The following is a 21434-nucleotide window of genomic DNA, read 5'->3' as shown; positions in this document are numbered from 1 at the left end:
GGACATGAAGTAGGAAAGAAAGAAATTGAGGATTTATTACAGTATGTTTGGAAACATATTCCGTGTTATCCAGAGGGAGGTAGTATTAAAGTAGAGTGCTGGAGAAAGATAGGGAAATTTTTGCACGAGGAGCCTCGTGCCCCTTCTTCAATTTTGTTAACCTGGAGGGTGGTTATGGATGCATTAGCTACGCATGAACAACCGCTCCTAGCACCCCTGAAGAAGGTTTGCCGCCTTACCATGCGGTACGTATATTGCCACCGACAGCACCTCCAGATAAATCCAGAGGACTGTCAGGCACTGAAAATACTTTGTCAGAAGAGAAGAGTTTGCCTTTAAGAGTTCAAGTAGATGCAGTTACTGCAGCTATTCAGGAAGCAACAAATAGAGGGGAATTATCAGGAGATGATTTGGTAGAATTTGGAGTGGAAATTCAACTTAATCCAGTAGAAATTGGTGTAGATGCTGCTTTAAATCAACAGAGAGATGGAATGCCTGAGGAGGGGTTCGTTCTTCTCCCAGTTAATTTCCAAGCCGTGGGGGCTCTCCCTGATAGCGAAGGTGGTGAGAAGACCTTTACTAACATCAAACAAGGGAACAATGAACCCTATGAAAATTTCATTAGTAGATTGAAAGTGGCTATTGAAAGGCAAATTGACAACCAATTTGCCCGGAATGAATTGCTTTTGAAGTTAGCGGTAGATCAGGCTAATGTAGATCGCAAAAAGATCCTTAATCCACTTATTGCGAGTGGAAAGCGAGAGATCACAGATTTGATAAACGCATGTAGGAAGGTGGGGAGTCAGACTTTTAACATGGAGACTTTAGCTCTGGCTCTGCAGGCAGGAAATAATAAAGAAACTTTTTTCAATTGTGGGAAGCCTGGACATTTTAAAGCGCAATGTTGGGCTCCTGGAGGGATCAAAGTCAGCAAAAAAAGAGATCAATGGGACAGAGTGTGACCTAAATCAGTATATCAGATGCTCCTAAAGTTTTTACTGATGGAGAAAATTTTTTTGTGTTTGGTGCTTGTGTTTGGAAAGATAAATCTGGAATTTGGCATACAAAAGTGACATCAGAGCAGAAGTCTGCCCAGCAGGCAGAACTTGCTGCTGTGGTTTTGGCTTTTCAAAATTTTCAAAATCAGGATTTTAATCTAATAGTGGATTCTTTGTACGTATATAACTTGTTACCCTTTGTAGCAGGTTCTTATTTGTCTCCTGGAATATCACCCAATATTCTACGTTTGCTTTTGTTGTTGCAAGGATGTTTGGAGCAGCGTGTGTGAATGTGTGTTTTGTTGTCCATATTCGTAGCCATAGTAATTTACCTGGAATTTTATCACAAGGCAATGCCAAAGCTGACAGTGCTGTAACTTCAGTTCTCACTGTCCAGCCATGGGACAGCCATAGTTATTTTCATCAAAATGCTAAAGCGTTGGCACATCAATTCAAGCTTACTGCTGCAGAAGCTGCTGCCATAATTCAGCAATGTCCAACTTGTTCAAAACAGGGCACGGCTATTCCTATGGGAGTCAACCCCAGGGGGTTGAAACCTTCAATGATTTGGCAAATGGATGTTACTCAGTATCCATCATTTGCACCTTGGAAGTATATACATGTGACAGTAGATACTTATTCAGGATTCCTAATGGCTACTCCTCAAAGAGGTGAAGCGGTTAAACATGTCATCAATCATTGCATTAAGACATTTTCAGTTGCTGGTACGCCTCAAACTTTAAAAACAGACAATGGTGCAGCTTATCGGAGCACAGTCTTTGATCAGTTTTGCAAACAGTGGTCTGTGGAACATAAATTTGGAATTCCATACAATTCCACAGGACAGGCTATTGTGGAGCGTTATAATGGCACGCTCAAGAACATGTTAGCTAAATTAAATAAAAAAGGAGGGAAACTCCTGGGGCTTCCGGCAATTCAAGATCAATTAAATCTAGCCTTGTATACTTTAAATTTTTAAATTTGTCTGGTAACCCCCTGCGAGTGCGGCCAGCAGGCATTTTTCTTCTCCTTCTACAGATGCAGTGAGGCCTCGAGTGTTGGTGCGATTCCTTCCGGATCCGGCATGGGTTTCCGCTGAACTGATTACGTGGGGACGTGGTTATGCAGCAGTAGAACATCTTGGTCAAATTCGTTGGGTTCCTGGTCGATGTATTCGGCCTGATCATTCACAGGCGTCTTCGCAGGTGCCAGTGAGGGAGGTTCCTGATTCTCAGGATGGCATTTCTGTGGTTCCTGATTCCGTACCTGTGGTTCCTGATTCTCTTGATGCCGGCAGTCCAGGCGCGGCGGATGACTGCTTGTCTGAGGTTATCAACTTGTATGCAGCAGGTTCCTTTGGGGAATCAGACTAAATTAATCTGCAAACAGCGGCGTCCTTTGATTTTTCCAGCATATTGGTCCTGGCATAAGGGTCGGGACATTCTTTGCTCGGGACCTGATAGGGATGTTATATCTTCAACCTGTGCTACAACTCTGATCCTGTTTAATGTTTCTGTTTCAGACTATGGACAATATAGATGTCAATTGGAGTTACCTAAGTTACCTTACACAGACTCTCTTTCCATTCGTCTTATGCCTCCACGGACTCTAATACGGAGGCGGAGAACTGCTATTATCTCAAAAACTAGAGACCTTGGTGATAATTTATGGAAAGAAAATTCCTACATCAAGGACATTCGGATGGCAGCTAAGGGTTTAAATGTAACTAATTGTTGGCTTTGTATGCACATGCCTGGGTCTGGGAAAGGTGGAGTTTTGTTACATGGTATTCCTTTGAATGAGCAAAACAGTGCTAATTTTGATTATAATGATTTTAAACATTGGCTTTACTGGGGTCCAGACCCCGAAAAGTGGAATCAAACATTATTCACAACAAAGGTAACTTTCACTACCAAAGCATCGGTTTGTTATTACCGCCCCCCTGTAGGGACTCAATCTATTTTGCTGGGAAATACCACACCCTGTAAGAAGGTGATTCCTTTGGAAGGAGGATGTATGAAATGTGTAAAAAGCATTACTAGTAAGAGCAACTGCATAAATCGGACATCTTCTACGTTATCCAAGGCTTTGAAAGTTTCCCGTGACTGTTGTGTAAATCGGACAACCACTAAGAGGCCTGACATTGGTCACGGGCATATGTTCTCTGTACTTGGATGTGGCTAATGTGGGGTTGGGAAAGCCAGGCCTCCAATAATATCTATCATAAGCATTTAAAATACTTTCCTCTTCCGGATGGGTTATGGCTGCTATGTGGGGATACTGCTTATCAACAATGGCCAAAGGATTGGTCTGGGGTGTGTACGATTGGGCATGTCATCCCAGTAATATATAAGTTAGACCAACTGCCCAAGGCCCGGATTCGTAACAGGAGGGAGGTGGATTCGGGTCTCACCACGGGAGGGTGGTGGTTAACTCAACTTTCCAGGGCGGCATTACCACCTTTGGGAGTGGCTATGAATTATCGGGATCTGCATATTTTAAATAATTTCACTGTTGCTATGTTTAATAATACTGTTAAGAGCATTAAGATGTTAAATGAAGAAGTGTCTGAAATTCGCCAAATTACTTTTACAAAAGCGTTATGCTTTAGACATAATATTAGCTGCTAAAGGAGGAGTTTGTGCCTTAATTCATTCACATTGTTGTATCTTCATACATAATTATGAGCCTAACATTACAAGAACTGTTCACGATATGGAAGACCGCATAGCTGAACACGAAGCAGGAAAAGATGGCTTTGATAAGTCACCTTGGGCTTTGCTATGGGATTGGCTTCCTGACGGCTCATGGTTACGTTCATTGCTTCAATTAGTTGTGACAATTGTTATTATACTTATTATGTTATGTTGCTGTATTCAATGTATTCCTAATCTATTTCAAATGTGTACCTCAGCTTTTCAACGTATGGGACCAAGTCGCGAAAGTCGCGAAGGAACTGTGTATTATGCCACTAAAACACCCCTATCTTTGAATAAATAAAAAAGGAGGGAATGTGGTAATATATTTTATTCTGTGGGTCCTTGTATAGCTTTGCATAGATCTAGGGACTAAAAATGCCTCTGGTGGGGGGCATTTCCGCCTGCTATGGGTGTTTTTGTCCTGTTAGGACCTGCGAAGCTTAGAGGACCAGATATGTCAGTGAAAGGTCATAGTATATAGCTGAGCCATTCCCAAGGGAATAGCTGAGCCATTCCCATGGGAATTTCCGCAGATGTATATTCTCATCCTGTTTATTCTCTTCCTATATATCCTGTGGAAATAACATCCTGTTGAGGTCACTTGTTTTCTGTATATGCATTTTGTTCTCAATAAAAGCTGGTACCTGGGTCTACTCAGGGCTGGCATCTGCTCAGACGTTTTCCCTGCGTCTCATTTCAAATGCCAGTCCACCACAGTGCTTGAGGTTGAGAAACTCTGGAGGATCTTCTCTACCTGTTATCATTTTAAGAGATCAGCAGATGAATTAGGTCTCTTTCTTTTGCTCCAGTTACCAAAGATGGATTTTCGCAAGTGAGGACTTCATTCAGAAGAACGGATTTTTCCCTAAATCCTTGGCCTTCTTGTGAAGCCATTGCGGCCATCTTGGCTAAGGGCAGAAGCCTTATTGCCCTCCCAGCTGAAACCCGTTCTTTTTTTTCTCTCACTTTCATTTTTGTCCGGAAAAGTAGTTGCGTTTCGTTGATTATGAGTCTGAAAGGCGTTTTTACTACAAATCTGCAAGGTATTTTAAAAATAAACAGGAGGGGGGAAAAAGTGAATTGCCTGCGTCCCTGGGTGGGCTCGAACCACCAACCTTTCGGTTAACAGCCGAACGCGCTAACCGATTGCGCCACAGAGACCAAGCTGTTTCCAGGGCTTCTGCCATGACTCTTAAGGAGGAAGTTACAATACTGGATGCTGAACCAGAATGTAAATACAGAGGAGTAAATGTCTAAGGAGATTCTCAGTCATTCAGGGGATGGTTGTATCAAATGTGCTTTTTTCTTCAATAGGCAACTGGACTTTCTGGTTCTTGAAAATTTGAAAAACCAGAAAGTCCAGTTGCCTCTTGAAAAAAGCACCTATGGGACTAAGGAGTATACAAATAGAGCGTGCCTTGGAAAGTTTCCTTCCTTCCTTTCCTTTCCTTTCCTTTCTTTCCTCCCTCCCTCCCTCTTTCTTTCTTTCTTTCTTTCTTTCTTTCTTTCTTTCTTTCTTTCTTTCTTTCTTTCTTTCTTTCTTTCTTTCTTTCTTTCTTTCTTTCTTTTCTTTCTTTCTTTCCCTTTCCTTCCTCCCTTTCTTCTCCTTTTCCTTCCTCTCCTCCCTCCCTCCCTCCCTCCTTCCTTCCTTCCTTCCTTCCTTCCTTCCTTCCTTCCTTCTTTCCCTTTCCCTTTCCTTTCCTTTCCTTACCCTTCTTCCCTCCCTCCCTCCTTCACTCCCATCACTCTGGGCAACTTACAATTAAAGCAGAATAAAAACTCATAAAAACAACAAATAACCTTACAATAGTTGCTAAGCTCTGTCATTTGTTTGCTAAATGTATCTCTGAAGCCTTTCTTTAAAGCAGATTGCAAGGGGATTTCCACAACAATCCTGTGGGGTAGCTTGGGCTGAGTCTGTACGATTGCTACCACCACCACTACTACTTCTACTTCTATTTACTTCTAATCATCATCATCATGATAGGTGTTGACTAGTCAATGAGGAGAGTCTGTGACATAGTCTTCCCCCATTGGTTCATTTGCCAAGCGGGAAAACGAACGGATGCCAGTGAATGAAAATTTGGACAGCAACCTGTAAAAAGACCTGCAGGAAAAGCCACGGCAGTTTGTTATTTCCAGAGCCAAATGTAAAGGAGTTCCTTAACCTGCCCTACGCTGTCCTGCCTCTTCACTCAGACCCCCAATTTAACACTGGCGACCAAGGTGGGAATCCTAGGAGAGAACAAAGGACCCTCACCGCCTGGCAACGGACGGCCATCTTTTCCAGCCGAGATTGAATCTAACAGATAATCAGAGTTGGAAGGGACCTTGTGGGTCATCTAGTCCAACCCCCATCCAAGCGGGAGACCTTACACCATTTCTGACAAATGGTAGTCCAATCTCTTCTTGAAAGTCTCAAGTGATGAAGCTCCCACAACTCCTCCATGGCGGGCAGACTGTCAGCATTCCAACAAAACCTCCATTCCAACCAATAACTCCGAGACAGGCATCTCTCAAAAGTTCCTTTTATTTGGATAGTAATTGGCACAAACTGGGGAATCCCGAATCTGAAAGTTCTGGGCTTCCTTGCAATAAGTAAAAACTACAAATCCATCCACTACACCCATCACTACATCACATGGCCCAATCACCATCCATCCCAAAGTAAGACTTCCTTTCACTATAGCAGTAGCACTTAGACTTATATACCGCTTTATAGTGCTTTACAGCCCTCTCTAAGTGGTTTACAGAGTCAGCATTTTGCCCCCAACAATCTGGGTCCACATTTTACCCACCTCAGAAGGATGGAAGGCTGAGTCTACCTTGAGCCGGGTGGGATTTGAACTGCCAAATTGTAGGCAGCTGGCTGCAGTAGAAGTAGCTTGCAGTACTGCACTCTGACCACTGCGCCACAGAGGCTCATGATGGCTTATATAGGCCAGCTATGCACAACACGACCTGACCTTGAATCAGAAAAAGAATTTTATTATGTCTAACTAGAAATACTCCAATGAATTCCCCCCCTCCCACTTTCCCAGGCTCAATTGTGGCAGCGTGGGAGCATTGGATCTCAATATGGCTTCCAAAGCTGACACAGATGCTAGATACCCAGAAGAAGAGGAAGAAGAGGGGAATATGGAGGAAGAAGAAGAAATTTGTAGAATCAGATCAGACGGGTGAATGGGGCAAAGTGAAGCACAGCAGAGGCCTCCCTGGTGTTCAGGATGCAAGGGAAATCACCCCAGGTCGGCATGCAGGTTTAAAGACACCATATGCAGACGGTGTGAAAAGAGAAGGCACATCGCAGAAGCTTGCAGAGCAAGTCTGCCTGCCTGTCCAAGTCAGAGGCAGCCACATGGGCAACTACAAAAGGAGATATACGAAGGCACCAAATTCAAACTACCGGCAGGAGGAAAGTGGAGCCTCGAGAGACAGAGACTATAATCAGACAACAATAGGACACTCTGGTGCCTATAAATTTTTTAAAAATGCACATCACCATGCAGATTGCAGAAGAACTATGCAACATGGAGCTAGATAGTGGGTCATATATCTCCATAGTGTCATGGGCAACAATAAAGAAGGCAGTGCCAAGAATAACCAGACAGCAACTAGAGTCCCACCAAATTAAATTAAAAGACTACCAGGGAAACAGCTTCCCAGTAGTGGGAAGAGGATTTTCTCCTGTGAAATTCAACAAATTCAGCAGTCAACTACCCCTAACCATTGTGGACAAAGACCTGCCCAGCCTGCAACAACACGGACCAGGTTTTGTGCTGTCCTCAAAATGGAAAGGCTGCCTAGGATTTAAGAAGTTTCCAATCATTGCTTTGAACAGCTGTTGGGTGGGAGTTGGGACTCCAGCTGGGCAGTGAAGGGCAAAGAACATAGATTTTGTGATTTGTTAATGTAGTTACTTTGTATTTTAATTTGATTCATTTTCTCTCTTAAAAGGATGTTCAGGTTTATTGGCTTTTAATGTTCCTAAGTTGATAAATTAGCTGGAGACTAGCTCCAGCTAAGAAAAAAACTGTTAGTCCAAATTGGGATCTGGTTTATCTCTTTTGTGAACTCCATACAACCTTTTTTCCTTACAGTTACACCCCTTCGGAGGTCAGAGCTCATTTTAATGAACATGTGTGCTATTACGTGGTGCAAATATATAACACGTTTGACTCCATGTTAACTGATTTCCTATGCAAAAGGGAGGTCACTTTTTTTCTATCCAATCTGCTTTCCTCCTGCCTTTTCTTTGTTGGGTTAACTATAAAAAGGAGGGTAACATGAGGCTCAGGTTTCTCTCCCTCCTTTTTCATAGAGAGATCCCACTTTATCAGCGTACCCTAATAAACTTTTTTTTAAAATGATCTTCTGACTCAGTTGCTTATTGGGAAGATAAACTGAGGCAGAACCTAGGGCCAGATTTGGTTTTCAGCAGGTTGACTAAAGGAACCTTTTCTAAATCTCAGTCACTTTAACATGTATGGACTTCAACTCCCAGAATCCTCCATCCAGCAACCTCTCTCTCTCTCTCTCTCTCCCTGCGTTCCCCCCCACCTACACATCTACCTACCTATTTTTTGGCTTGCAAGGAGCGGGCGTAGAGCTGGATCTATTGTTATGTGCATCCTTTTAAAAAATGGTTTTACCAGTTCTGAAATAAAAGTGGGCCATCCCCTCCTCAGGAATCCTTTATTGAACCCAACTGAAATTGGACATTTTTAGGAAAAGTTGAGGTAGGTGTTATTTTGCTGTAGCTAAGCGTGACAGTTAAGTGAGTTTTTTGCCCTTTTTAGGATCTTTGCTGCCACCGTTAAGTTAGCAACAATGGTTGTTAGGCGAACATGGTTTCCCGATGGACTTTGCTTGTCGGAAGGTTGGAAAAAGGCACCACTGCAACCGTCATAAATAAGAGTGTTGTCAAGCATCTGAAATTTGATCCCGTGACCATGGAGATGGTGCAAGGTTGTAAGTGTGAAGAACGGTCATCGGCCACTTTTTTCCAGCGCTGTTCAGTTACTAAACAAACCGTTGTAGGTCGAAGAACACCTGTACCTGGATTGACCGAGCCTCTGCGTGGGCCCTGCACTTACCTGGCATCCAAAACAGGCCGTGTGGGGATTCCTTGGAGGGGTGGAGCGGGGTGGGCAGGGCCAGCCACAGGCGGGATTTGCCGCTTGCTGAACCGGCCATAAAATTAGCTATGGGTGAACCGGTCGCAGATCACCCCTGGTCACGGCCCAGTATTGGGATGTGGCCTGGGGGTTGGGGACCCTTGTCCTACGTCCAAAGACCAATGGTCAAATCCTTTTTTTTCAGTACCATTGTTAACTAAGAATGGTCGCTAAATGCCGAAGACTATCTGCACTTCCGAGGCCTTTTTTTAAGAAGACACGACACTACAATGTGAAGCACTGAAAGTTATTTTTATTTTATTTTTTTCCAAAATTACAAAACACGAAAGTCACAGTGTGGGATGTCATAAGGAATGTCAGTACAGTCAATAAAAATGGAGACAACTGAATGTCATCCGCATTTCTCCCCCCGCCCCCCCAAAAAAAATAAATTGATCCAGAATTACAAAATACAATATGGTAGGATAAGTGTGGCATTGCAGAATGTCTTGGTTGATGATGTAAGCAGATTTATAAAAATGAAAAGCAATTGATTTTAGACAACAATATTGTTTAAAGCAGGGTTAGTGAACTCTGGCCCTTTTGCGACTTGTGGAATTCCAACTCCCATTATTCCTGAACTGGCCAGGAATTAGTTGAAGTTCCACAAGTCATTAAAGGGCCAGATTTCCCCAACCCTTGCTTTAAACAATGTTGTATTTTTAAAATGCACACTTCACAATTAGGAATTATGCAAAATGTATAAAATAAGAAAAGGCCATTACTCAATACTCCAAGCTTGAAATAAGATTTTCTGAGGTCAGAAAAGTGTCAGAACAATTGTTCAAAGTGTGAAACAGCGATTCTGAGCTCAAAAATGAGGTTTTTCATAACTTAAAGTTGAGTATTCTAGGCTCAAAAACATTTGAAATTGAAAACATTTTCTACGTTGCTATCGCCATGCTTCCAGAATTAATCAGAAGGTCTTCAGAAGTTGTTGAACGTAGCAGCTTCCTGCTGCTCACTGAAGCAACACGTTTTCCCCCACAGGCTTCTAGGCTGAAACATGTGGTATCTTTAAAAGTTGCATTAAAATACGGCTGATTTAATGAACCAATTCATAAAAGGAAACCAAGCTTTTTCAGGCTTAAACAAGGAGGCAGCTGCTTTAATGAGTAGTAAAGAATGGCTGCCTTCGTCCACAGTCCAAAGCACTTCTGAATAAGTCTGGAAGTGTGCCTGGTCCTACAACTTAGCATCAGAACAGACTGAATGAATCTTAGCCACCCCGATAACTGAAGAACAGAAGAGAGAAGAGTCTGCAATACATACATGTATGTTGCTTCTGGCTAAATAGATATGAGAGCCATTTCAAACGTTGTCCAGAGTCAACGGTGGGCTCAAATCACAATCAAGTCTATAAGGAGCTGATACTTATTCATATAATTTTAAAATGTGCTTCAAACTGGAGGCAGCTTCTTATGTAGCCGAGATTCGTTGAGACAGACCAAACACAACTCATTTATTTCTAACTGAATGGAGACGGAGGAAACAGCAGGCATCCCGATTCCTCCTATTTCATAGACATCTCTTTCATATACATCTCTATTTATATATATATGTAATAAATTTAATACTCTGTACAAAACCACAGAATTTAATCTCCCTCACAGGACTCAGTACATAAATGGATGGAAAAAGAACTTCAGAGTTTATTTACAGATGGCTTCTTGTTTTCTTGGCACAACTTTGCTTCTCCTCTTGGATTTCTTTTTCAAATTCTTCTCTTTCCCTGAAGGATTTAAAAAAAAGTTGCAAGCAAACAAAACAAACCTCTAGCAATGGGGGAAGCCGAAACCCTGAGATTTTGCTCCCTAGTTTCTTTTTACACAATAAAACTCAACATCAATTGTCTTCCCTTCAGCCGTAAATGCTTGATCGTCAAGCTTTATTTCTTACACTGCCAGAGACTTCCCAGTAGAAACGTTTGTAAACAATGTTATACAAGAAGTCCTCAGCTTATGACCACGTCTGTGACCAGAATTTCTGCTGCTAATCCGAATGGTTGTTAAATGAGCCGTGACCAATTTTGCAACCTTTTTGCCACTGTTAAGCAAACTGCTGTAGTCATTAAGCAAGTCATGTGGTTGTTATGTGAATCATATATGGCCGTTAAGCAAACCTGGCCGGCTTGTTGGAAGTTGGCTAGGACGGTGACAAATGGCAATCCCGTGACCCCAGGACGTTGCAGTCATTGTAAGATACATGCCGGTTGATCAAGTTACTGTAGGAGCTACTGCGATGGTCATAAGTGGGAGGACTGGTTGTAAGGCAATTTTTTTTCAGTGCCACTGTAACTTCAAACAGTCACTAATCAAATGGTTGTAAAGTTGAGGATTACCTGTAGTTTTATTGTTGTTCAAACTATGATTTTGAAATGCCCTGATATATATTTTTTTATGGAGCAGAATTACAGGTAGGCCTCAACTTATGACCACAATTAAACCCAACATTTCTGTCACTAAGCCAAACATTTGTTCAGCGAGCTTTGTCCCAGTTTGTGATTTTTCTTTCCACCGTTGTTAAGTGAATCACTGCAGCTGGTAAATTAGTAACCTGGTTGTTAAGTGAAACCGGTTTCCTCGTGGATTTTGCTCATCAGAAGGTCGCAAAGAGGGATCACATGACACACACCCCCAGGACACTGCAACCGTCATAAACATGAGTCAGTCACCAATATCTGAATTTGGATCATGTGACCCTGGGGTTACAGCAATGATCTTAAGGATGAAAAACAGCCATAAGTCACCTTTTTCAGTGATGTTGTAACCTTGAATGGTCACTAAATGAACTGCTGTAAGTTGAGGACTACCTGTATAGTGCCATAAATAAAGGCTAGCTGCCTAATGACAGTTTATTAAATTGGTGCGATACAGCTGGGTGTCCTGAAGAATGATGGAGAGAGAAGAAATATGGTCCCCAGAAGGAAAACAAAAAGCTGCAATATTCAGGATGTCCTGATTTAGGAGGGGAGAAAGGAGAAAGGAGGCACAGTAAAACAGCCCTTCTAAACCCGGCTCGCTCTGACAGGAATACAGCGAGTCCTCCGTTAACGACCACTTGTTCAGCAACTCTCCGAAATTATGAACTCCCAACGAACCAGGTGGTTTGCAGCCGGTCCTTAAGTTGCAGCTGGCACAGTCTCACTCTGGTCACGTGAATGCGACTGGGGCGCTTAGCACCGCCTCACAATTATGGCATCCCACAATCACGGGACTGCCGTTGGAGACTTTCCTTGCTGGTTTCGCCCAAGCAAAGCTAATGGGGAAGCTGGTAGGAAGTGGCAAATGGCGATGACGCATCTACTGGGCGGTCATCGCCATTTGAAAAGACGTCTTGTGTGTGTGTGTGTGTGTGTGTGTGTGTGTGTGTGTGTATGGATCTTTGGTTATTCAGGTTTTCTCCCACGTAAGATTGGAAGTATCTAGGCAACGTTTCGATGAAGTCTCATTCATCATCTTCAGGCTTGTGTCTTCGGCTCCGTGCTTCTCAGAGTGAGCACTTTGAGAAGCACAGAGCCAAGACACAAGCCTGAAGATGATGAATGAGACTTCATCGAAACGCTGTTCTAGATACTTCCAATCTTACGTGAGAAAACCCGAATAACCAAAGATCCACATACAAATACCCGCAAGAACCTCAGAAACACACACACACACACACACACACATATATATATGTTTTCTTAAGTTTTCACGGGTACTTACATGTATGACATTCAGCTTTGTTCGGGTATTTTCCCACATCGTTGTAGTTGTGCTTTTAAAGTTGTAGCAACATTTCGGCAGAATCTCATCTGCCATCATCAGGCTTCTGCACACTATACACTATACAAGCGGCAGCAACCGGCCAAAGAAGAAGTGGGCCGGCAAGGCAAGTATTGGGTATGCGAGGCCTGGTAAGTAGGGCAGCTCTACCCCACCCCCACTGGCTTAATTTTTACCCATGCGCCTCACCCCACCCCGTGTATCCTGGAGTGGGCGGGGGTCTTAACTAGGGCTTATTTTGGAGGTAGGGTTTATATTGGGTGCACATGTAAAAATCAAACTAGGGCTTACTTTTGGGGTAGGTCATATTTTTGGGGAAACACAATATTTGGTTGGACAAATTTTGCTTTTGAAATCTTAGCAGGAAAGCTGGATTTGACTGGCATTTCTTTTTGGTAAGTCCGAGATTTGTGAAAGGATGACAACGCTTCATTCCACTTCATATATGAAAACTGTGTAGAATATATAAAATATATATGTCTAAGAGAAGCAGTTTGGGATAATGGTTAAGGCAGCAGGCTAGAAATCCAGAAGCTGTGAGGTCTGTAATTCTGTCTTAGGCACAAAGACAGTTGGGGAGCTTTGGACCAATGTCAGACTTAAGATCAGGCAATGGCAAACCTGAGAATCAGAGAAAGAAAGAAAGAAAGAAAGAAAGAAAGAAAGAAAGAAAGAAAGAAAGAAAGAAAGAAAGAAAGAAAGAAAGAAAGAAAGAAAGAAAGAAAGAAAGAAAGAAGGAAGGAGATATCTAATGGAGGGAGGGAGGAAAGGAAGGAAGGAAGGAAGATTCACAAACAGAAACAGACAGACATAATTCCAGAATTCCTAGAGTAACCATCTTCATACTGCAATCCCAACATGTCTAGAAGTACCAGGTGTGGGATAGCTGGAAAAAAAATTGCCACTGCATAATGTGACAGGCACACAACAGATTATGTGAGGTAAGCAGACTTATTGTGTGAGGTAGGCAGACTTATTGTGTGAGGTAGGCAGACTTATATATGGGATGAAGGTCTGAGCAGATACCTTTTGCTCACTGGAGGTCCGTTGATGTATTTTTCTTCTGCTGTCTTGTAGTCTATCTGATCCACAGCAGAAATTGCATAAATGATGGCCTGGAGACAAAAAGAAAAGGGCACTGTTTAGAGCAGTGCTTCTCAACCACGGCCATTTTAAGATGTATGGACTTCAAATCCCAGAATTCCACACCTCTTAAAATGGCCAATGCTGAGAAACATTGGTTTAGAGGGGGAGGAAGAGGGGAGGGGGGAAGGAAGGAAGGAAGGAAGGGCTACAACTTAGTGGCAGAACAAAAAGCTCTCAATTCATATTCTGGTTCTCCCAAGGATGGCTAGGAAAAATTTCCACCTGAATCCTTGAAGAGCTGCAATATGCTAATCTGGTCAAATACAACCAGAGGGATTGAGTTTTTACATGGGGAATGACACAGTATAAAGTCTCTGCTTATCTTCCACGTCCCCCACTTCACTTACTTCTGGAAAAAGTACTTCAAGGACAAATTTGGCACTGTCTCTATTTTTAACCGGCAGCTTCTTGGCTCCAACTTCCCGATAAACTTTCTTTAAGTAGTTGAGCACAAGGTCCTGCTGATAATCATCCTCCAGGTAGGTTTCCAGGATTAAATACCGGGGTGTTTTGAGGGATTTCCTTAGCCAGCGTGACTGTTTCTGGCTCTTCAGGATAGAGCGGAGGTGCTCATCAGCTCCTTTGGCTTTTACAATGAACTCCACAATCCGTTTGTTGGCTTTGTCTCGGGCGGCTCGCGTCCGGTCAGGAAGAATTTTCTTCTCTTGCTTTGGGGGCGTTATCTCAGCGAGAAGCTCCCCATTGTCCAACTCCTCCATTTGACGGAAGCTCATCTGGGATAAAGTAGGGAAGGATTCTTTTCGGACCGGAGTGCCTTGAAAAAAAGAAGCCAGGGTCTTTGCTCAAAGTTGGATCAGCACCTAAAACAGGGGTCTCCAAACATGGCAGGTTTAAGATTTGTGGACTTCAGAATTCATGGCTGGCTGGGGAGTTCTGGAAGTCCGTAAGTCTTAAAGTTGCCAAGTTTGAAGTTCCCGATCTAAAAAGTTGCTAATCCCTATTTCTCTCCCTGTCATACAACTACAAGTGGTCTTTGACTTATAACAAGTTGATTCACAACTGTTAAAAGTTATGACAGACACCACCCCCCACCCCCGAATTACACATGACATTTCAAGTTAGGACAGCTGGACACACACATATACCCTGCAGTTACGTGATTCCATTTTGTGCACTTGACAACTGGCCCATCTTTATGACTATTTGCAGGGTCCTATGGTCAAAGGGACATGATGGCTCAGTGGCTAAGACGCTGAGCTTGTCGATCAGAAAGATCGGCAGTTCGAATCCCTGGCACCACGTAACTGAGTGAGCTCCCGTTACTTGTCCCAGCTTCTGCCAACCTAGCAGTTTCGAAAGCAGGTAAAAAATGCAAGTAGAAAAATAGGGACCCCTTTTGGTGGGAAGGTTCCGTGCGCCTTCAGCATTTAGTCATGCCAGCTACAGACCACGGAGACATCTTCGGACAGCGCTGGCTCTCCGGCTTTGTAACAGAGATCAGCACCGCTCCCCTGAGCCAGAAATGACTAGTGCATATGTCCGAGGGGAACTTTTACCTTTATCTTTATGGTCAAGTACCAATGATTACTGATTAAGTGTTTTTTTTAATCAGGGCAATCTTGTCGAACCGATGGAGCATAGTACTTCCGCTTTATTTTTTTTGCCAGTAAATATAAATTTAACACAATGATTTCTGATGCTTTTTTGCCAGTTTTTGGCAAAAACACACCCATTGGGGAAAACTGATCCCACTAATGATTGTGGGATCATCCATTTGAAGACCATTGTCAACTAAAAAGATACTCCTTTGGTCTTTTTAGCTGCCAGAAAAAGGGAGCGGGGGCGGGGGGAACAATGCATTGCTTAAGTGCCTAGATAATCACCCTGGCAGCCCAAAGTTGTTAAGAGCGCAAGAACATTACTGGAGAACATGATTGATGACTCTTGGCTAGGGATGTGTCCCATTGGAGAATATACATCCAGGGGGTGGGGGGAAGACCAGGGTCAAGGGGGAAATGAATGATGTAATTTAGTATCGGCTGCACCCAGCTAACACCAACATGGCCACTTCTAATAAATCAATTTTCTTTTCTCTGAGATGCGGCTAGAGACTTCTGATTTGAATAGGGGTGGATTTGTTGGAGTCCTGACAACCGTAATGTTTGCTTAACGGCCACCATAAAAAGGATAACAAAAATTGGGTCCGGTTTCATGATACTTCTATTTACGACCACATCAACTTACGACCACAATTCCCGGGTTCAATTATGGTCGTAAGTTGAGGACTACCCATAACAGAGCGTACAGATAACACTCTCAGGATGGTGAGCATCAGAAGTTGAAAGAATGTCAATACATAGAAGTGCAGAAGGAGCTGAGCATTATTGATGACATCAAAACAGTTTTACCAGAAAAGGAATCCCAAGCAGGCCCTGTTGTGTTTAAGCTGCTTTAATTTTGCTATATAATGTGCACCACCCTCTTCCAAGGAATGGGGGCTTCTTAAGTTATAAAACGAAGCTTACTCACTCATGTCATCAGCACAATATTCCAGGAAGGATCCCACAAAAGAATGGCAACCTAAGAAGACAAGATGGTGATGTTATCCATTTTGCAGTCATGTCCATCTCTTGGTCATTATGGGTCAGGTCCAGGGGTGGGATTCTACCGGTTCATACCCATTCGCTAGAACCGGTTGTTAACATTCTAAGCAGTTTGGAGAACTGGTTGTTAGAAGAAATTACTGGCCTAATCCTGTCAGGAAGGCAGGAAGGAAACATTCTGGTGTTGCTTATGGAAACTGCCTCTCCGTTAACCCTTATTACATTCTTGGCAGGACTAGACTTCCTGTCTCAGGAACTTCTCTGGAGTTTTTTTTCCTCCTTTGCTGGTACTTTGCTTGTGTGGAGGGACCAAAGTTACAATGGCACTGAAAAAAGTGACTTATGACCGTTTTTCACACTTACGACTGTTGCAGCATCCCCACAGTCACGAGAGGCCAGGCGAGGAGATGTGTGCCTCGATCTGAGTGATATTGAGTTGGCCACGCCCAGCCAGTCACATGACCACCAAGCCATACCCACCACCTAAGCCACGCCCACAGAACCGGTTGTTAAAAAAAATTTGAATCCCACCCCTGATCAGGTCTCTCCATATCTTCCAATCTTGCACTGTTTCTTGGAGTATTTCTATGCTCTGGCTGGTGTCAAATTCCAACCTTGATGGTATCCAACCACCGTGTTCTTTGATGGCCTGGTTTCCTTTTACTGCTAAACTCTTCCAAATGTAATTGCTTTCATGTATGAATTCCCCAGCATGACACGGCCAAAATAAGTGAGACACTTTTGTGATCGTTTTTTCCTTCCAGTGACAAGGAGGACAAGAATAATACTCAGATTGGGGATGGATGACTGTGTGCAGTGCCAGTCCTTGGAAGAGGCCCCCAACATTCTAACTACAGAATGATCAAACTATAATCTTATTTACTATCACCCAAAGAGAAAATGATTTGACTACAACAGCTGGACAATATCACTTATATTCAATGTTAATGTAAATCAAATAAGGCTTATCGTTTTATTACTAGATTTATATCCTATCTTAATGATATCAACTCAAAGTATCTCAACTTATTTGCTCAATGTTGATACAGGTAGTCCTTGACTTAACAGTCATTTGTTTAGGGTGAAGTTACAACAGTGCGGAAAAACGTGACTGATGATCAGTCCTCGCACTTTACACCCATTGCAGCATCTCCACAGTCATGGGATCAAACTTTGGGTGTTGGGACAACCGGCACGTATTCACAGTCAGCTTCTGACAAGCATGTCAATGGGGGAAGCCAGATTCATTTAATGATTCACTTAACAACGGTGGCAAAAAGAGAGCATAAAATCAGGTGTGACTCGCTTAAACACCGCCATGCTCAGCAACGAAACTTCTGATCCCAATTGTCTGTAGAGATTCTCTGTCATCCAGGTCATGATTTGTCCCAAAGATGCTTTTCCAGGAGGAAACTGGACTTCCTTGGTTTTTCTTTCAAGAAGTCTAGATGCCTCCTGAGAAAGCACCTTTGGGACAACCATGACTGAGAATATCTGCAAACTTTTTGCTGTACAATAGGGATGAACACGCTTTGCATGGTGTGCGAAGTAGAAATAGATTTCCAGAGGAAAAAAATGCAGACTGCAGGAACCATTAGGTGGTCACCTACTCAGGTGACCCTGAGGACACAGAGAAACCTCCAAGTGCTTCAATGATCCCCTAAAAAGGATGCAAATGACCAGCTGTCTTCGAGGAATAGAAATCTTTCTGTTCCCCACTTTCCTATCAGAACGGAAGAAATTTCTTGGATGAGAAATGAAGCGTCTTTGAAAAAAAACAAAAAACAAGAAAGTCCATTTGTCTCCTGAAAAAACCCCTTTGGGTCTGATCCCAATTGTGACTGTAAGTTGAGGACTACCTGGACTTTATCCCCTTCAAAACTACACTCTGAAAAAAGTGATCTAGAAACTTGTAAATTTCCTCTTGTAAATGTCCCCAGATTACCCAAGAACCAATTCCTTTAAAAAAATGAAATTCAGATCCTGAACACTAAAATTGCCCACATCTGCTACAAAATGGTCATTTAATTCCAGTTTTTGGCCAAACCATGCCTATAGCGATCAATCGGTTTGCTTAATGACCACTACAAAAATGCTTGTAAAATTGTATTGGTCCCACTTTATGACCTTGACGGGCAGCCTCTATTACGGTCATAAGTTGAGGACAATCCGCAGGTCTGCAAAGAAGAGTTAAAGGAGACAATGCAGTAGTAGCAGAAGAAACTCATGACTTCAATTCTGCCCAAAGTTTCCACTGCTAAGCAAGGCCTTTTGTGCCACACTTGTTAAGCAAATCACTGCAATGGTTAAGTGAATCATGTGGTCGTTAAGTGAATCTGGCTTCCCACATTGATTTGGGCTGTTGAAAGACAGCTGGGAAGGTTACAAATAGTGATCACATGACTCTGGGACACTGCAACTGTTATAAATACATGTCAGTTGCCAAACCACCCGAATTTTGATCACATGACCATGGGGATGCTACAACAGCTGTAAATGTGAAAAACTGTCATAAGTTGGGTTTTTTCCAGTGGTGTTGTAACTTCGAATGGTCACTAAATGTACTGCTGTAAGTCAAGGACCAGCTGTAAAGCTAGTTGGAAGATCGCAGTAGAATCTCCACTTGCAAAATGCAGGAAAAAAGTTGATCAAGCTGCAAAGAAGAATCCCCCACTCATAAATTTAGGGTGGGCTTTGAAAAGTTCCTTGGGCCTTTCCATCTTACCTACTCTAATTCTGTAATCTGCAATCAAGCTGATGCACCAGTTGAGTTCGCGGTTATAGTTCTCCCTTGCTTTCTCCTACGAAGAAAAACAAATTAGGCAAACAGACTCCACTTACAGAAGCAGAGGGGGTCAAACTCAGTGCCCGTGGGCCTGATCCAGTCTGTGGGGTGCTTAGATCTGGCCCATGGGGGGGGGTGTCTCCCTGGAAACAGCGAAGGACCGGCCTGAGGTGCCTCTGCCACTGAAAACGGAGCTTTTCACTGGGCAGAGAGCTGTAGGAGGCAGTCACAGCCAAAAATGGAGCCTAGGAGGGCCTGCGTGCTCCACCCAAGCTCCGTTTTTGCTGGCAGAGTGCTGACAAAACAAACTGCGAGCATAAGCAGATTTTCCCTCCCCCAGCCCCGCCCAGGTTGTCACAGTGTAATAGGTGCCATAGTGTAATAAGACTGGGACTGTTAGGGACTTCTGTCCACGCTGTGAGTTGTGTTGGGGAGGGTGTACACGAAGGCAGGCTCAGCCAATCTCATTGAAGACATGTTTTACTCTGACAATAAAGATAATGAACAATAACACAGGTGCCCCCCAACACAAGTGACATCGTGCTGGGCACACCCATCATGGCCTTGCCCACATGGACACGCTCCACCCCATCGAAGTCAAACACAACAACCCTGATGTGAAATCGAGTTTGACCCCCCCTGAAATAGGGCCAATGCCAGAGCACGAGCAGCATTTATTCCCGGAGGCTTTACTCACTGTCAACGTCTGTTTCTCTTTGCAGTCAAAGTGCTTTAGGTTTCTGAGGGAAGTAGAGAACCTGCATCAAGAAGGGAGAGAAAATGACACCTTAGCCTCTGCAGAGGCATGATTTTTTTTCAGCCCTCTTTTTATCCAGACTGGTGTCTCTCAGCCGTGACCATCATAAGACGTGTGGACTTCAATTCCCAGAATGCTGGCTGGGGAATTCTGGAAGTTGAAGTCCACGCTTCTTAAGATGGTTGAGGTTGAGAGATGCTGGTTTAGAACATGGACCATCTTCCCATTGGGGAATTCTGGAATTTGTAAGCTCAGTTCCTTCTCTTTTGGTGCTGTTTTAGTTTTAGTTTTGCCTGCGCGATGCTGGTTGGTGCAGCAGCTGCCACGCGGCGCTATTCTGCGCCGTGCAAAGCAGCTGCGCTTTGAATTCTGGCCATAAAAGTGAGTATGGGAGCCCAGGCGGGTGGGTGGGCCAAACACAGAGCAGCAAAGAGAACCGATTCGGTCTCCACTGCTCATTGCCGCTACCGGCTCTCCAGAACCGGTCGAATAGCACCACTGTCAGTGTACCTTATGACTATGAAAATAAACACAATCACACATCCTTTACATTCTATACATTGAATTGAAAACCCCTGATGTTGCATTAATATTGCACTATACAGTAGAATTCAATAGAGTTACTGCCCTGGGATAGAAACTGTTTTTCAGCCAATTTGTCCTTGTTTTTATTATCCTGTATCTGCCAGATGGTAATAGTTCAAAACAAGGAGTGCCCAGGATGAGATGGACCTTCGAGAATGTTTTAGAATTTGGAGTGTGTGTGTGTGTGTGTGTGTGTGTGTGTGTGTGTGTGTGATGCCAATGGAAATCAATGCCTTATGTTAGTTATTTGTTATGTTTTAATAGCCTTTAAGGTCATTTCAGCAACAGGGACTTATAGCATCAATCAGCGGTTGCTGAACTCATATCAAGCATGTCTGTATCACCAACATTTTGACACAATGGTAGTTAGCAGTGTTACTGTAATGTTACAAGGAAGTAGAGCTGGTACTTCTGGGTGTGTTCTTGTTTGGACTACCTCGCAAGGCTGACATCTATGATAAAACTAAAAGTGGCAATGCACACCCGAACACTATCATGTCAATCAACCCTCCAAGATGCCTAACCCAGATAGGTACATAAGTAGGTAGAAACATATCGATGGAGAGATAGGTATCGGGAGGGAGAAAGGAGAGATGAACAGAGATAGATATGGATAGAGAGGTGGATATGGAAATATAGACAATGGATGGATAGATATAAATAGATAGATAGACAGATAGATAGATAGACATATATAGATAAATAAAAGGAAAAATAGTTGTAGCTCAGGATTGAAATGAATGTTCTCTGTGCTTGTTTTTTTGCAGGCATTTCATTACCCCAAATAGATAACATTGTCAGTGCTAGTGATTAGATAGCTAGAAATCCTGATCTACTGCAAAACTGAAATAGGGATGTTTAGCCTGTGCAGGACCCATAGCCAAGAGGATGCTATAGGCAACCCCGGTTTTAAACCTATATATATATCCCTATGTTTATGGTTATAAAGAGGACTC

At 43.1% G+C, this 21434-nt stretch overlaps 1 protein-coding gene and 1 non-coding gene across 4 annotated transcripts in view; both read right to left on the bottom strand.

Moving 5' to 3' along the window:
* Window positions 1–4784: 4784 nt before the first annotated feature.
* TRNAN-GUU (transfer RNA asparagine (anticodon GUU)) lies at window positions 4785–4858 on the bottom strand. Its single transcript has one exon. It is a non-coding gene; the product is annotated as a tRNA-Asn (tRNA).
* A 4249-nt stretch (window positions 4859–9107) lies between these two features.
* The window catches only part of PWWP3A (PWWP domain containing 3A, DNA repair factor), a 35164-nt gene continuing 22837 nt past the window's right edge, over window positions 9108–21434 (bottom strand). For all 3 annotated transcript variants that reach the window (XM_026699085.2, XM_026699082.2, XM_026699083.2), the window contains 6 exons: window positions 19834–19894; window positions 19077–19152; window positions 16278–16328; window positions 14135–14562; window positions 13668–13756; window positions 9108–10606 (listed from right to left, as the gene is read on the bottom strand). In XM_026699085.2, the coding sequence (XP_026554870.2) occupies window positions 10531–10606; window positions 13668–13756; window positions 14135–14562; window positions 16278–16328; window positions 19077–19152; window positions 19834–19894 (781 nt within the window). In that variant the 3' untranslated portion in view covers window positions 9108–10530. The remainder of the gene's footprint in view (window positions 10607–13667; window positions 13757–14134; window positions 14563–16277; window positions 16329–19076; window positions 19153–19833; window positions 19895–21434) is intronic.

Source organism: Pseudonaja textilis, chromosome 1 (assembly GCF_049901715.1).
Source record: "Pseudonaja textilis isolate UNSWEBS1 chromosome 1, rPseTex1.2, whole genome shotgun sequence".
Taxonomy (NCBI): domain Eukaryota; kingdom Metazoa; phylum Chordata; class Lepidosauria; order Squamata; family Elapidae; genus Pseudonaja; species Pseudonaja textilis.
This window is presented reverse-complemented; position numbering and strand designations above follow the sequence as displayed.